Source organism: Poromitra crassiceps (genome assembly GCF_964638095.1).
Source record: "Poromitra crassiceps genome assembly, chromosome: 2".
Lineage (NCBI taxonomy): Eukaryota > Metazoa > Chordata > Actinopteri > Beryciformes > Melamphaidae > Poromitra > Poromitra crassiceps.
The window spans coordinates 29,514,191-29,528,518 of record NC_139624.1 but is presented as its reverse complement, the minus strand read 5'-3'; the positions used below and the strand labels follow the sequence as shown (position 1 = coordinate 29,528,518).

At 44.7% G+C, this 14,328-nt stretch overlaps 1 protein-coding gene across 1 annotated transcript in view; it reads right to left on the bottom strand.

The window, feature by feature from the left end:
• Nucleotides 1–13,062, bottom strand: part of gramd4a (GRAM domain containing 4a) — a 109,689-nt gene extending 96,627 nt beyond the window's left edge. The window contains exon 1 of the mRNA XM_083655541.1: nt 12,960–13,062. Within this exon, the coding sequence (XP_083511667.1) occupies nt 12,960–12,988 (29 nt within the window). The 5' untranslated portion in view covers nt 12,989–13,062. The remainder of the gene's footprint in view (nt 1–12,959) is intronic.
• Nucleotides 13,063–14,328: the final 1,266 nt, after the last annotated feature.

Genomic DNA, 14,328 nt, shown 5'->3' with positions numbered 1-14,328 from the left:
TAACCGACAAATATCTGCTTCTTCTGTCCAATAAGTGATAATAATTTCACATTTTTCTATTTAAAAAAGGAAGTTCTTAACCTGTAGTTTAAATTACTATGGCTTTTCTCATTGTGTTTTATCGTCCCGAAAACGTCCCGAGAGAGCAAAACAAATGTAAAAGCACCCAAATCAGGCAGGGGGCAGCGTCACTCCACATAAACCCACTGCCACACTATTGTGTCAGAAGTGATAGTTTTGGGGGGAAACGTCTCTATATAATGTTTTTTAATGAAATTGTTAAATAGTGTACCTTAAAAAAGCAAATATAGCCTAAATGCTTGACATTTCTTCCATTATATGACTATTCACGGTTCTCTTGGGACACAGAGTTGCATTGTTCAATATTGTGCATGAATAGAACATTTGCAGTCATTACAAGCTACATATTTGGCATGGTTTTCATCTGAGCATGTCATTCTATATGTTTGGCTTTTAGGCTATACATTATAAGACAGGCTAATGAATGGACTTGCTCCCAGATGTACACACCAACGCACTCTGGTCTTATTCAATATTCAGGTGCACAGCTGTGATATCACCCATGGCTATCTGTTAGGGGTGTCACGATACACTCAGTTCACGATACGATACGTATCACGATACTGGGTTCACGATAACGATACGATACGATACGATTTTAACAATATTTTTTTAAACTTGAATAATGACAATATATGACTGGAAAAGTAGTATTTTATTTGAAATGCACAAATACAAAACATGCTGTTGTGGGAAATTGTTATTACAATAACAACTAGAAAAAACATGAGATTGGAGATAAGGCTTATCTTGAAATAGAATGAGTTACACGTCACTTAGATTTACTTTGAACTAAAAGGTTTCTCAGCAGTATAAATTCTCATTATGCATCTTCAGTTTTTCTTCAAACTCAAACAACAAGACTTTTCTTAGTCTATTTTTTATGCATCTTCAGTTTTTCCTGTCAAGTAAACAGTTTTGCCAGAAACTCAATTGAATGGTTTCTCTCCTGTATAACTTCTCATGTGTCTCTTCAGAGACTTGTTCAACTGAACTACTTTCCACACATTGAACTTCAACAAACAAAGACGTTTCTTAGTCTATTTAAAAAAAAAAAAAAAAGAATAAAAAAATATATATATAAAAAAAAAAAAATCGCGATATGAGATTTAATCTCAACGATACATATCGTGGCGTTTTACTATCGCGAAATTTCGTGGGACGATATATTGTGACACCCCTACTATCTGTGTATATTAGCATGACAGCCACATGAGGAGACAACAGCTCTCAATACAATGACACTCGATAGAGGTTCTCAAATGTTTTTCAGCCAAGGACCCCTTACAAGATAGAAAATATACCGGGGATCCTCTCATTCTGATTTGTGGTTTTGGGCTAAGCTTAATTGTTTCCACGCTAACGTGCTTGACTTTTAAATTGATAAGTTTGTTATATTAGAATGTAATCCATGAACCATTTTAGATTTAAAGCATAACATATTTTCATTGAACTATGAAGCTTTTGCACACACACAAAAGTTTGTATTTTTATTTTCCTGAAAACTTTTCGCGGACCCCCTTGCAAAGTGCCACGGACCCCCATTTGAGAACCACTGCTCTATAGCACCGCTGCCTATCAGCCATGCATGAGAGGGGGACCAGTAGGGGTATGGGGAAGAGAGAGAGAGAGAGGTGTGTGTGTGTGTGTGTGTGTGTGTGTGTGTGTGTGTGTGTGTGTGTGTGTGTGTGTGTGTGTGTGTGTGTGTGCGTGTGCGTGTCCAGGAAACACTGAAACAGCCGCAAGTATGCTAGAGTGCAGTGCACACAAAAGTAGGCCACTTTCTGGGTAAGTGAAATTTCTGGGACATTAGAGCAGTCAGGGTTTGTTTCTGAGTAATAGAAAGTTGACAGCAACACCTTATTCCACAGCAACGCCAGTGTTTCAGCTCATTTACAGCTGTTCTACCGTCAAATGTACTGTATAACACAATGTACAGCGCTCTTATCAACAGCATCTATGCAGCACTTCAGCAGAACAGAATCTATAGGCAATCAGCTCACACCACACCCACACCCACACCCACACCCACCTGTGGATCTATTCACAACTCCTACAGGTTTTAGATGAAACTAATGGAGGGAGGGCGGAGAGGGAGAGAGTGAGAGAGAGACCAATATTTAAATATTAAAATACTGTATGTCATCTTCAGCTGTGATACTCAACTTTTTTGTTCTGTTCTTTTGACTGCATTCTTTATGAGGAGACAGATGGTGAAGAAACGGCATTATTAAAGCCATTATGCCACAGCCAGTCTGAATCATGATACCACTGTAACCACAACTTCCCCCTTTTACTCCAACAACCCAACTAGAAATCTCTTACTCCATGGTCAAAACAAATGTGCATTTTGATGAATTTAATTTATTAATAGAAAGAGTTCACCTTTTTAGGGTTTAGGCCACAAATTGACCACCTGATATTACTAAATACTACAGTATATTTTTACAGTATTTTTATTATATTTTGTAATTATATTTAGTGTGATGTTAACAAATTTGAATTCTTTCCTTCCACATAAAAATTTGCCATGCCCATTTGTCTAATTGCCTGCCAGTCGTCATCACATTCATTGTCATTTCCCTCTGGTGTGTGTAGGTAATACAGTAGATTGACTCTGGAACCATGTTTATAATGAAAACGGAAAAGAAAAGATTTGAGATACAAATGTAATTACTAGGTTATTACATTAATAAAAGTAAGGAAATATATTCTGAGGTTGTATGGAAGTGATTTTTGACATTTTCAATAGTATTGTCAATGGATTTTTAAAGACATCTTGCTAATGCTATTTGGGGGGCCTTACCCCTGTTCTAAAGTATTTGAATGTTGTAAAGATGGAACAGAGTCTAGTAGTTAAAGTTAAAGAGAATTGGAAACCATTATAATAATGAAATGGTGAGAACAGGATGGATGTGTTAGCTTTAAGCTAGCCCCACTAATCAGCCGTCATCATAGCTTTAGTGGTGGAATGTGCTGTACTCTATAGGCTAAATTACAGTGGTTAAACAAAAAGCCTATGAAACAGCTAACATGGTAACTTAAAGAGACACAGCGATTTTAGAAAAGCAGAAATGTTAGTGGCTTGTTGGTTTTCTAAAATGACAGTAACATACCATTGTATTATTAACTCAATCCCCGCCAGCGTTTCAAAGGAAAAGTCGCCAGCCACCGCCAGGGTTTTTGATCATTTTCACTAATCTTCCAAGACCCACAGAAGAAAATGTTCTGTAAACACTGAATATCCCAAAATAAATAAGAGTGGCTCTACTTTCATAGAAAAACAGGTTTGATTCTTTAGTTATCGACACTTGATTGTAGGTCGTTTTCATCAAAACGCCCGTCTGTCCCCAAAAAGCAGCAAATGTTTTTGTGTTTAAATGATAAGTCCTGTTCACAGATCCTGGAGGCGTCGGATGACCTTCTCTTAGAGGACACTGATGACTAACACCTCAGCTGGGCCGTCGGGTGACCTTCTCTTAGAGGACACTGATGACTAACACCTCAGCTGGGCCGTCGGATGACCTTCTCTTAGAGGACACTGATGACTAACACCTCAGCTGGGGCGTCGGATGACCTTCTCTTAGAGGACACTGATGACTAACACCTCAGCTGGGGCGTCGGGTGACCTTCTCTTAGAGGACACTGATGACTAACACCTCAGCTGGGCCGTCGGATGACCTTCTCTTAGAGGACACTGATGACTAACACCTCAGCTGGGGCGTCGGATGACCTTCTCTTAGAGGACACTGATGACTAACACCTCAGCTGGGGCGTCGGGTGACCTTCTCTTAGAGGACACTGATGACTAACACCTCAGCTGGGCCGTCGGATGACCTTCTCTTAGAGGACACTGATGACTAACACCTCAGCTGGGCCGTCGGATGACCTTCTCTTAGAGGACACTGATGACTAACACCTCAGCTGGGGCGTCGGATGACCTTCTCTTAGAGGACACTGATGACTAACACCTCAGCTGGGCCGTCAGATGACCTTCTCTTAGAGGACACTGATGACTAACACCTCAGCTGGGCCGTCAGATGACCTTCTCTTAGAGGACACTGATGACTAACACCTCAGCTGGGCCGTCAGATGACCTTCTCTTAGAGGACACTGATGACTAACACCTCAGCTGGGCCGTCGGATGACCTTCTCTTAGAGGACACTGATGACTAACACCTCAGCTGGGGCGTCGGATGACCTTCTCTTAGAGGACACTGATGACTAACACCTCAGCTGGGGCGTCGGATGACCTTCTCTTAGAGGACACTGATGACTAACACCTCAGCTGGGCCGTCGGATGACCTTCTCTCAGAGGACACTGATGACTAACACCTCAGCTGGGCCGTCGGATGACCTTCTCTTAGAGGACACTGACGTCTAACACCTCAGCTGGGCCGTCGGATGACCTTCTCTTAGAGGACACTGACGTCTAACACCTCAGCTGGGCCGTCGGATGACCTTCTCTTAGAGGACACTGACGTCTAACACCTCAGCTGGGCCGTCGGATGACCTTCTCTCAGAGGACACTGATGACTAACACCTCAGCTGGGGCGTCGGATGACCTCTCAGAGGACACTGATGACTAAAACCTCAGCTGGGCCGTCGGATGACCTTCTCTTAGAGGACACTGATGACTAACACCTCAGCTGGGGCGTCGGATGACCTTCTCTTAGAGGACACTGACGTCTAACACCTCAGCTGGGCCGTCGGATGACCTTCTCTTAGAGGACACTGACGTCTAACACCTCAGCTGGGCCGTCGGATGACCTTCTCTTAGAGGACACTGATGACTAACACCTCAGCTGGGGCCGTCGGATGACCTTCTCTTAGAGGACACTGATGTCTAACACCTCAGCTGGGCCGTCGGATGACCTTCTCTTAGAGGACACTGATGACTAACACCTCAGCTGGGCCGTCGGATGACCTTCTCTTAGAGGACACTGATGACTAACACCTCAGCTGGGCCGTCGGATGACCTTCTCTTAGAGGACACTGATGACTAACACCTCAGCTGGGCAGTCGGATGACCTTCTCTTAGAGGACACTGATGACTAACACCTCAGCTGGGCCGTCGGATGACCTTCTCTTAGAGGACACTGATGACTAACACCTCAGCTGGGCCGTCGGATGACCTTCTCTTAGAGGACACTGATGACTAACACCTCAGCTGGGCCGTCGGATGACCTTCTCTTAGAGGACACTGATGACTAACACCTCAGCTGGGCCGTCGGATGACCTTCTCTTAGAGGACACTGATGACTAACACCTCAGCTGGGGCGTCGGATGACCTTCTCTTAGAGGACACTGATGACTAACACCTCAGCTGGGCCGTCGGATGACCTTCTCTTAGAGGACACTGATGACTAACACCTCAGCTGGGCCGTCGGATGACCTTCTCTTAGAGGACACTGATGACTAACACCTCAGCTGGGCCGTCGGATGACCTTCTCTTAGAGGACACTGATGACTAACACCTCAGCTGGGCCGTCGGATGACCTTCTCTTAGAGGACACTGATGACTAACACCTCAGCTGGGGCGTCGGATGACCTTCTCTTAGAGGACACTGATGACTAACACCTCAGCTGGGCCGTCGGATGACCTTCTCTTAGAGGACACTGATGACTAACACCTCAGCTGGGGCGTCGGATGACCTTCTCTTAGAGGACACTGATGACTAACACCTCAGCTGGGGCGTCGGATGACCTCTCAGAGGACTAACACCTCCGCTGGACCTTCTCTCAGAGGATGATGACGACAATAGCCCCCTCTTGTCTCCCTCAGGTCTGGGCTCTCAACTCCTGATATACATGGCACTATAGAGTAGTGCAGGGATGACGTATTTTTGTAGGCTTAAGCGCAAATTATGCTCGAGTGAAATCGGCGGCGCTGACTGCGCCGAGGGGGTCGCCGCGGCTGGGCGTCGTCTCGGCGCAGCACGGCGTAGGGGGCGTGCAGCTCGTCGAAAATGTGACTCTGCGCCGTCAATTCATTGTTGTGAGGAATGAGGAAATGTCATTTCCTCATTTAACGTGCTTGTCCCTCATCTAGCAAAGCCTTCTGCAGGCTCACCGGAATGAGTTTTGAAATGGAGGGACAATAAAATGTTCCCCCCACCGACATGATTGCAAGTTCTTGGTAAACGACACGATAACGTTTTGGACAAGTTACGTTCGAGTATGCACAGTCTCGCTGTCGCCACTCGGCGTGGCAAGGCTCCAAGTCGTGGCTGCGCAAAACCATGCCGGGCGCTTTACCCAGAAATCGCCGCCATGTTGGTTCGTAAGGGGAAAAGGCTATGGGATTTTAGAATGGGGATTTCAGTTAAATGCATGAAATAAGGTCTGCGGTTAACTCAAGCTTATGGGAGTGGAAATGTGTGTTTAGCAGGATCATAATGTGTGTTTAGCAGGATCATCTTCACAAACCAGGACCACTTTTATGACTTTTGAAGCGTTTTCTGAAAAATGCATAAAAAACGCATTTACGCATTTAAGTCATTCTAAAATCCCCATTCTAAACTCCCATAGCATTTTCCTCTTACGAACCTACATGTCGGCGAATTGCTACTTCCGACTCATTCCTGTGGTACTCTATTGGAGGTGATGCTAGCGGTGCCTGGACTTGCACGACATGAGCAAACGGGCAACTGAAAAGCTGGGAATTGTGTGGCCCACCATGCAAGCCGACACATACACCTCACGCTACCCAGAGAAACGCAGCAGCCAAGCAGCTTTTGCCAATCTTCCCAGGCAAGTGCCTCGACAAGACCAAATGCTTTCGGGAGATGTCATTCTCCTCCATCCATGGTGGGTCGTGTTCGACTGCTTGGATATGAGAAAGAGGGAAGTTTACCAAATGCCTCTTGTTGAGCCGCTGAAAGCTTCTCATCTGCATCCCAACCAGACAATTGTCCCACGCTGTCTCCAAGCCTGCAGTCCTCCCTATCTGAGAAGGCATACAAGTGGGTTGGCCACCACAGTGAGGTCCCTGAACACCTCTTTGCTTCTCTTGGCTTAACAAGTGGCAAGTTACTGTATCCCTGATGATGAGACGTGGGAAGAGCTATGTGTCATAACAGATCAGTCCAACCACAGTAGTAGCGAGCACACTCACCAAACGTTAAAAGCTCAGGTGCAAGGCACAAAATAATAACTTAAAGGAGAGAAAAGCCAGCATTGGTCAAACGCTGAAGAAGGCCTGTTTGGCTGAAACGTCCGTTGTAGCTGACTGCCCAGATGATGGATTAAACATTTGAAAGGACATTGAAGTGTGCTGGCTTTTCTCTTCTTTAAGTCATAACAGATCAGTGCCTCCACGTCACAAGATCAGCGGTATCAGGCGACGAAAGGAGCCCTGGCCACCATCATCACCCAGGAAAGGGCAAGAAGGATGGCCTTATCCGGCTGTCGGACAGGCACAAACGTGACATCGTGGATGAAGGCATTGACCCTGCTGGCCTTTTCATCAGAGCTGTCGCCACCATGCAACGGTGTTGTGAGGAAAAGAAGATTGAGGGGTAAGCGCTGAAACTGTCAGCCAGCAGCCCCCCACTGCCCCGCCGCTCAGGTCACAGCACAGCCATCCACCTTTAGTGGAGGCAAGATTGTGACGCCACCAGAGCTCCTCACAATGTGTAACCCCTCCCAAACCAGAGCTCCACACAATGTGTAACCCCTCCCAAACCAGAGCTCCACACAATGTGTAACCCCTCCCAAACCAGAGCTCCTCACAATGTGTAACCCCTCCCAAACCAGAGCTCCACACAATGTGTAACCCCTCCCAAACCAGAGCTCCACACAATGTGTAACCCCTCCCAAACCAGAGCTCCTCACAATGTGTAACCTCTCCCAAACCAGAGCTCCTCACAATGTGTAACCCCTCCCAAACCAGAGCTCCTCACAATGTGTAACCTCTCCCAAACCAGAGCTCCTCACAATGTGTAACCTCTCCCAAACCAGAGCTCCTCACAATGTGTAACCTCTCCCAAACCAGAGCTCCTCACAATGTGTAACCTCTCCAAAACCAGAGCTCCACACAATGTGTAACCTCTCCAAAACCAGAGCTCCACACAATGTGTAACCTCTCCCAAACCAGAGCTCCTCACAATGTGTAACCCATCCCAAACCAGAGCTCCTCACAATGTGTAACCCCTCCCAAACCAGAGCTCCACACAATGTGTAACCTCTCCCAAACCAGAGCTCCTCACAATGTGTAACCTCTCCAAAACCAGAGCTCCACACAATGTGTAACCCCTCCCAAACCAGAGCTCCACACAATGTGTAACCTCTCCCAAACCAGAGCTCCTCACAATGTGTAACCCATCCCAAACCAGAGCTCCTCACAATGTGTAACCCCTCCCAAACCAGAGCTCCACACAATGTGTAACCTCTCCCAAACCAGAGCTCCTCACAATGTGTAACCTCTCCCAAACCAGAGCTCCTCACAATGTGTAACCCATCCCAAACCAGAGCTCCTCACAATGTGTAACCTCTCCCAAACCAGAGCTCCTCACAATGTGTAACCCCTCCCAAACCAGAGCTCCTCACAATGTGTAACCTCTCCCAAACCAGAGCTCCACACAATGTGTAACCTCTCCCAAACCAGAGCTCCTCACAATGTGTAACCCATCCCAAACCAGAGCTCCTCACAATGTGTAACCTCTCCCAAACCAGAGCTCCACACAATGTGTAACCTCTCCCAAACCAGAGCTCCTCACAATGTGTAACCCCTCCCAAACCAGAGCTCCTCACAATGTGTAACCTCTCCCAAACCAGAGCTCCTCACAATGTGTAACCTCTCCAAAACCAGAGCTCCACACAATGTGTAACCTCTCCCAAACCAGAGCTCCTCACAATGTGTAACCTCTCCCAAACCAGAGCTCCACACAATGTGTAACCTCTCCAAAACCAGAGCTCCACACAATGTGTAACCTCTCCCAAACCAGAGCTCCTCACAATGTGTAACCTCTCCAAAACCAGAGCTCCTCACAATGTGTAACCTCTCCCAAACCAGAGCTCCACACAATGTGTAACCTCTCCAAAACCAGAGCTCCACACAATGTGTAACCTCTCCCAAACCAGAGCTCCTCACAATGTGTAACCCATCCCAAACCAGAGCTCCTCACAATGTGTAACCTCTCCCAAACCAGAGCTCCCAATCTGAAGGGTCCAGGCGCAGTAAGACCCCACCTCCAGCTGTGATTTCAAGTGGCCCACCGGCACCATCCTCCACTCAGGAGACTAATAAAAAGAAGTGACTACATAGCTGCTCACCACAGGGGAGTGTGAGTGAAAATTATTGATTGATTGATTGATCAATCAATAATTTTCACTCACAGGAGCACCAGGCCACCCCAGCCTACAGCGTTTCAGAGGAACCAGTTATGAGTCCAGCTGCTAGCCATTAGCTACAGGTCGCTAGCTGACAGGAGTATCAAGATACACACACACACATACACATACATACTTTTCATCAACACAGAAATGTTACACAGCACGGTGAAACATTGCAATTAGGATGCATTGTCAAAACATGTGGGGCCACTGAGTGAGTAGCTTTACTGCTGTTATTTTTTGCCTAAGGTTATCATACCATCAAAGTCTCATGCCTAAACATTATACATTAATTTGTGTAGGAAAATATTGCGCATTCCTAAAACAAAAATATATAGAGATTTTTCTGCGGTATTGCGATACTACCCAGTATCGTGATACCTTGGCTGGTATCGCAGGGTAAAATATTGTGACATTAACTGCATACTTTTAAATTTATTTCCTACCTACAGTAAGACAAAAAAGCGAATCGTGTTCTGGCAACGCAGTAGTCTCGCATCGCCAGACCACTTCATTTTAGCACTGTGCCAGTGCTGCTGAAAGTAATGCAATAACTTAAAGTTACTTAGAGTAACTGTAATATAATTACTTTTTGGACATTGTAATCCCTTACTGGGAAATCTAATAAAATTACAGTAACTAAGTTACTGTAAGTAAGTTACAGCCCCCAACACCAGGGCTGTAGTGGTGGCTAAACGCACGTAAACGGCGTTTACGTACCTTTTTCAATGCTCTGCAGCGTTTAGGCACCTTTTAAGATCGTTTACTCACATGTTTAAATCGTTTATGCACACTTATTATTGCACGAGTTTTAACACGTTCGCGTAAACTCCGTTGATGCGGAGACCACGCCAAGCACGTCACACACCAAAAGAAAAGAAAAAAGATTACTCATGGGCATGGCACTAACCAGGATCTCCGCGAACCGTAGCCTATTTTTGTGGAGCGCTCCGCGGGAAAGGTACACGGCCCCGGTCACGTTGGTGCCTTTATCGAGCTGTGCTTGCCTGCCCAGACAGCGCTCCCTTCAAACAACTTAACGGTGCCATTGTGCCAGCGATGCGCAATGCGCATTTGGAGACCAGCTCATGGTGAGCTGAACAGGTTGGTTAAAAATGTGTGTCCGGAGTGGGGAAAATCATATAGGCTCACCGTTTTACAACTGAAGAGTGAATCACTGGTGTAAGAAACATGATTGATTTCCCTCTGATCAAGTAAAGTTTATAAATATATATATATAAAGCCAATATAATACGACCATGTTGAAAACTATCTAGAAACATACTGGTGTTTGTTGTGCCGAGATCTGTATAAATAAATATTGGCTGACTAAAATTTAGTGGCCAGAGTGGCAGAACCACTTTTATTTCCATGTACAGTATGTTGTCTACCTATCCTTGCCCAATGTGTTTGTCGACAGTTTGAATTATATATTGGTATTCAAGAATCACAGATTCAATCTGTCTACATACTTTTAGCTATAAAGCTGAAGCTGACAATCACAGGTACAGTGTGTGTGAGAGAGAGAACTACGGTATATTACTCTTCAAACTGTATATACTGGGTTCATACAATGTCCTTTAAAGTAGGCTACCTACTGTATAATTTAACTTTTCATACCTGGAGAAATTCAACAAATGTTCAATAAATACATTTTATATTGATTGTAGGCCTAATTATTTGTAAAGTCACAACACATTAGAGATGTGTGTAGTTCATTTTGCTCTCAAATGCACCAGGTTGATGAATTTTACTTTAAAATTTAAAAAAAAATCTTCCGGGGGAGAATCCCCCCGGACCCCCCTTGAGTAGTCTCTTAAAACAGACTGTCTTATCTACATCCGGCAGATGCAGCTATATACAGTCTGTACTTCGTGGGGGAGAATCATGCACCAAACGGAAGAGGAAGTTGAAAGGCGGGACTTCCGCTCATTCGTCCAATCAGAATTTAACATTAGCTAACTAGCTGTATACTGCTGTAGCTATCGTTAGCTAACGCTGATTAGTAAGACGAACGATAAGCTCAGTAACGTTAGCAACTTACCTCATCACTTTCGTTTAACTCTGGAATAAGTGCACGTCTTGCACGAGGTTCCTCCAAGCCGCGGATACATCGTTTACGTCTATCAGGGTCTTATTTCACCGGTTTCGTCGGCGTAGCTTCCATGGTAATTCTAAAGCACTGCTAGCATTAGCAACCTGCATCGGTTTAAGTTTCCGGGGGGGACATATTTTTCGTGGACACGCGTGTCGTGATTGGTCAGATTCCGTCGAACTTCCTTCCGGTCTGAAGGTTTTTTTCACTACTTCCTTGTGCATGTTCTGGGGGTCCAACGTACAGACGGTATGGCGAGAGCATTTGAAAATTGCGGAAGCCAACTCGTCTGTTCTAAGAGACTACCCCTTGAGGGGCAAGGCCCATCCCATAGCCAGCTACTTTTTCTATCTGGCTGGCTACTCAGAAATGTGGGGGAACCCCCTGATATACCTTATAGGGCTATATGATTCAGATTAAGTTGTTCTATATACTCTCATATTTTGTCTTGTATATCGGTCACGGAAGCTTATTTATCCGCCGTTATAACACTGCCGGTGCCGCGTGAGAAAGCTGTCTCGAGTCAAAAGTATAGTTTACCCACCTTTTTTTTTACCACTACAGCACTGCCCAACACTGATACTATACGAGGGATCTGCCGAGCAGCATTTTGGTAAACAAACCGCGTCACTGGGTGGCAACCGCAATGGAACCCTATGGAGCGTGAGCTTTGGGAGGCTTGAGTGTCTGACTCCAGCCGACTGACTCTGTTTACATTTTAAAAACACAACTTTAACATGACATGCATATATTATACATCAAACTCTTGAGTTAATTCTGCTCTCACTCAGAATGTCAAAATATAAGCGATGTGATGTATAGTTTTTGAGATATTCACGTTTGTTTCGCACAACTCATACTAGTTAACTGCCGTGGGGTTCCGCATTTCAGGGTCGCAAGTGACGTCATGCTGATTCGTCCTATAGAGAGGCACCTCACTGTCATCATAGAACGGGGGTTACTCAGGGTTACTGAGAAGGTAACCAAAAGTTTTTAGCGTCGCTAAAATGCGCCTCAGCCAATCAGAACGGAGGACTGTGATTGACAGCCTGTAACGTTAATCAATCAATGGCAAGCGCGTTGATTAGCTTCGACGTCCATAACGACTTCTCCCCCCAAAGGTTTGTAGTTATCTTGTAGCCTATCGTGTTGTTAACTGATAAAACGTCAGTCCGTTTTTAGACTATTCATTTATGATGCTGTGGCGGAATGAGTTCGAAGTTAAGTTAACGTCAATAGGCCTCGAGGTCAGCATTAATAACGTATACCGTTATAAAACAACACCGTATAAAACCCATGACAACAATTCCTATATAATTCACATTTGGAATGACCCTGAAGAGACGAGACAAGACAGACAATCAAATCAATCAAAAAACAAACAGATAACGCGTTAACCTCGATTTTAAACACATTCACAACGATTTCATAAAACAAGTTTCCTTACCCAGCACGTAAATCGTAGCTAAGTTTCATGAACACTGAGAGATAGCCTTGATCCTGCTTGATCCTTCAGTAGGCTCCACCTGCTGCTCAGGATATCCACAAAACGCGATCTCTCACGCCGAACGCTCACTCGGTCCATCCATCACCACAACAACGTCCCCCCTGGTTTTGTAGACCGAGACTAAATGCCGTTTTCCTGCTGTGTTGAGTGGTCGGGCGAAGAAGAAAAAAACATACAAAAATGCCAGTTAGCCCGCCTCCTTCCCCGGAGAGAGCTGCCCTGACCAGACCAGTCCAGTAGTATCGTCCACGGCGGCTCGCAAGCCTCCCTCTTGTTGATTTCACTCAGACAGACGAGCAGGGAAATTTCGTGTCAGTTGTTGCTTTCTTAAAGGGGCCGTCAGTGACGCGTCACACAGTCTGTGAACGGAAACACCTCCTTACCACCGCCCCGTGGTACTGGTAGACACAACCATGTAGTGGTAAATAATACAAAAGGATAATGACATCATTACAAGGTAAATACTACCCAGTATGGTCCACATACAAGCACCGACAAAAAATAACAATACTTATTATTCCCATCTGCATAGGCACTTGTCTGTGGAAAATATTTATTTGTGGAAATACTCTTATTTGTGTATTTATTTGTAGGCTATGTGTAAATGTTTATTTGTTGTCATAGTATTGTTCCTGCTGCTCCAATTTCCCCACAGGGGTATTAATACAAGTGTAATTTTATGTTAGATTGATATAGTGAGTTTGTATTCAGCCCCTCTGATATCACTATCTTATATTTCTATGGTGTGTCTGTGGTTTTCAATAGTTTATAGTAGCGTGTGGTGTGGTAGCCTTTTTTAAATCAAATGTGATATTACTGTAATACTATAGCCTACTAATTACTGTAATACTACTTATGATAGTTGTACAGTATGCAGTGCCTGTGTGGCACTCAATAGGAAGTTTATAGTGACCTTATGCTACTTTATGGTGTTTACGTGTGTATGTGTGTGTGTGTGTGTGTGTGTGTGTGTGTGTGTGTGTGTGTGTGTGTGTGTGTGTGCGTGTGCGTGTGCATGTGCGTGTGTGTGTGTGAGAGAGAGAGAGAGAGAGAGAGAGAATGTGTGTGCGTGTGTGCGTGTGTGTACCTTATATGACATTGATTTAATATTCAAATAGTCTGTACTTTGTGGTAATAATCTCCTATGCCATATGAGACAAAACATACCACTGACAAAGTACAAACAAAGTTATTATAGCAATGCCATAGGAACTATGCGGCATTGCTATAATAACTCTAATATATGGGTGATATTCCTATATGAACTGACCTACAAATTTATATCAGCCTAAAAAGGTCGATAAACATA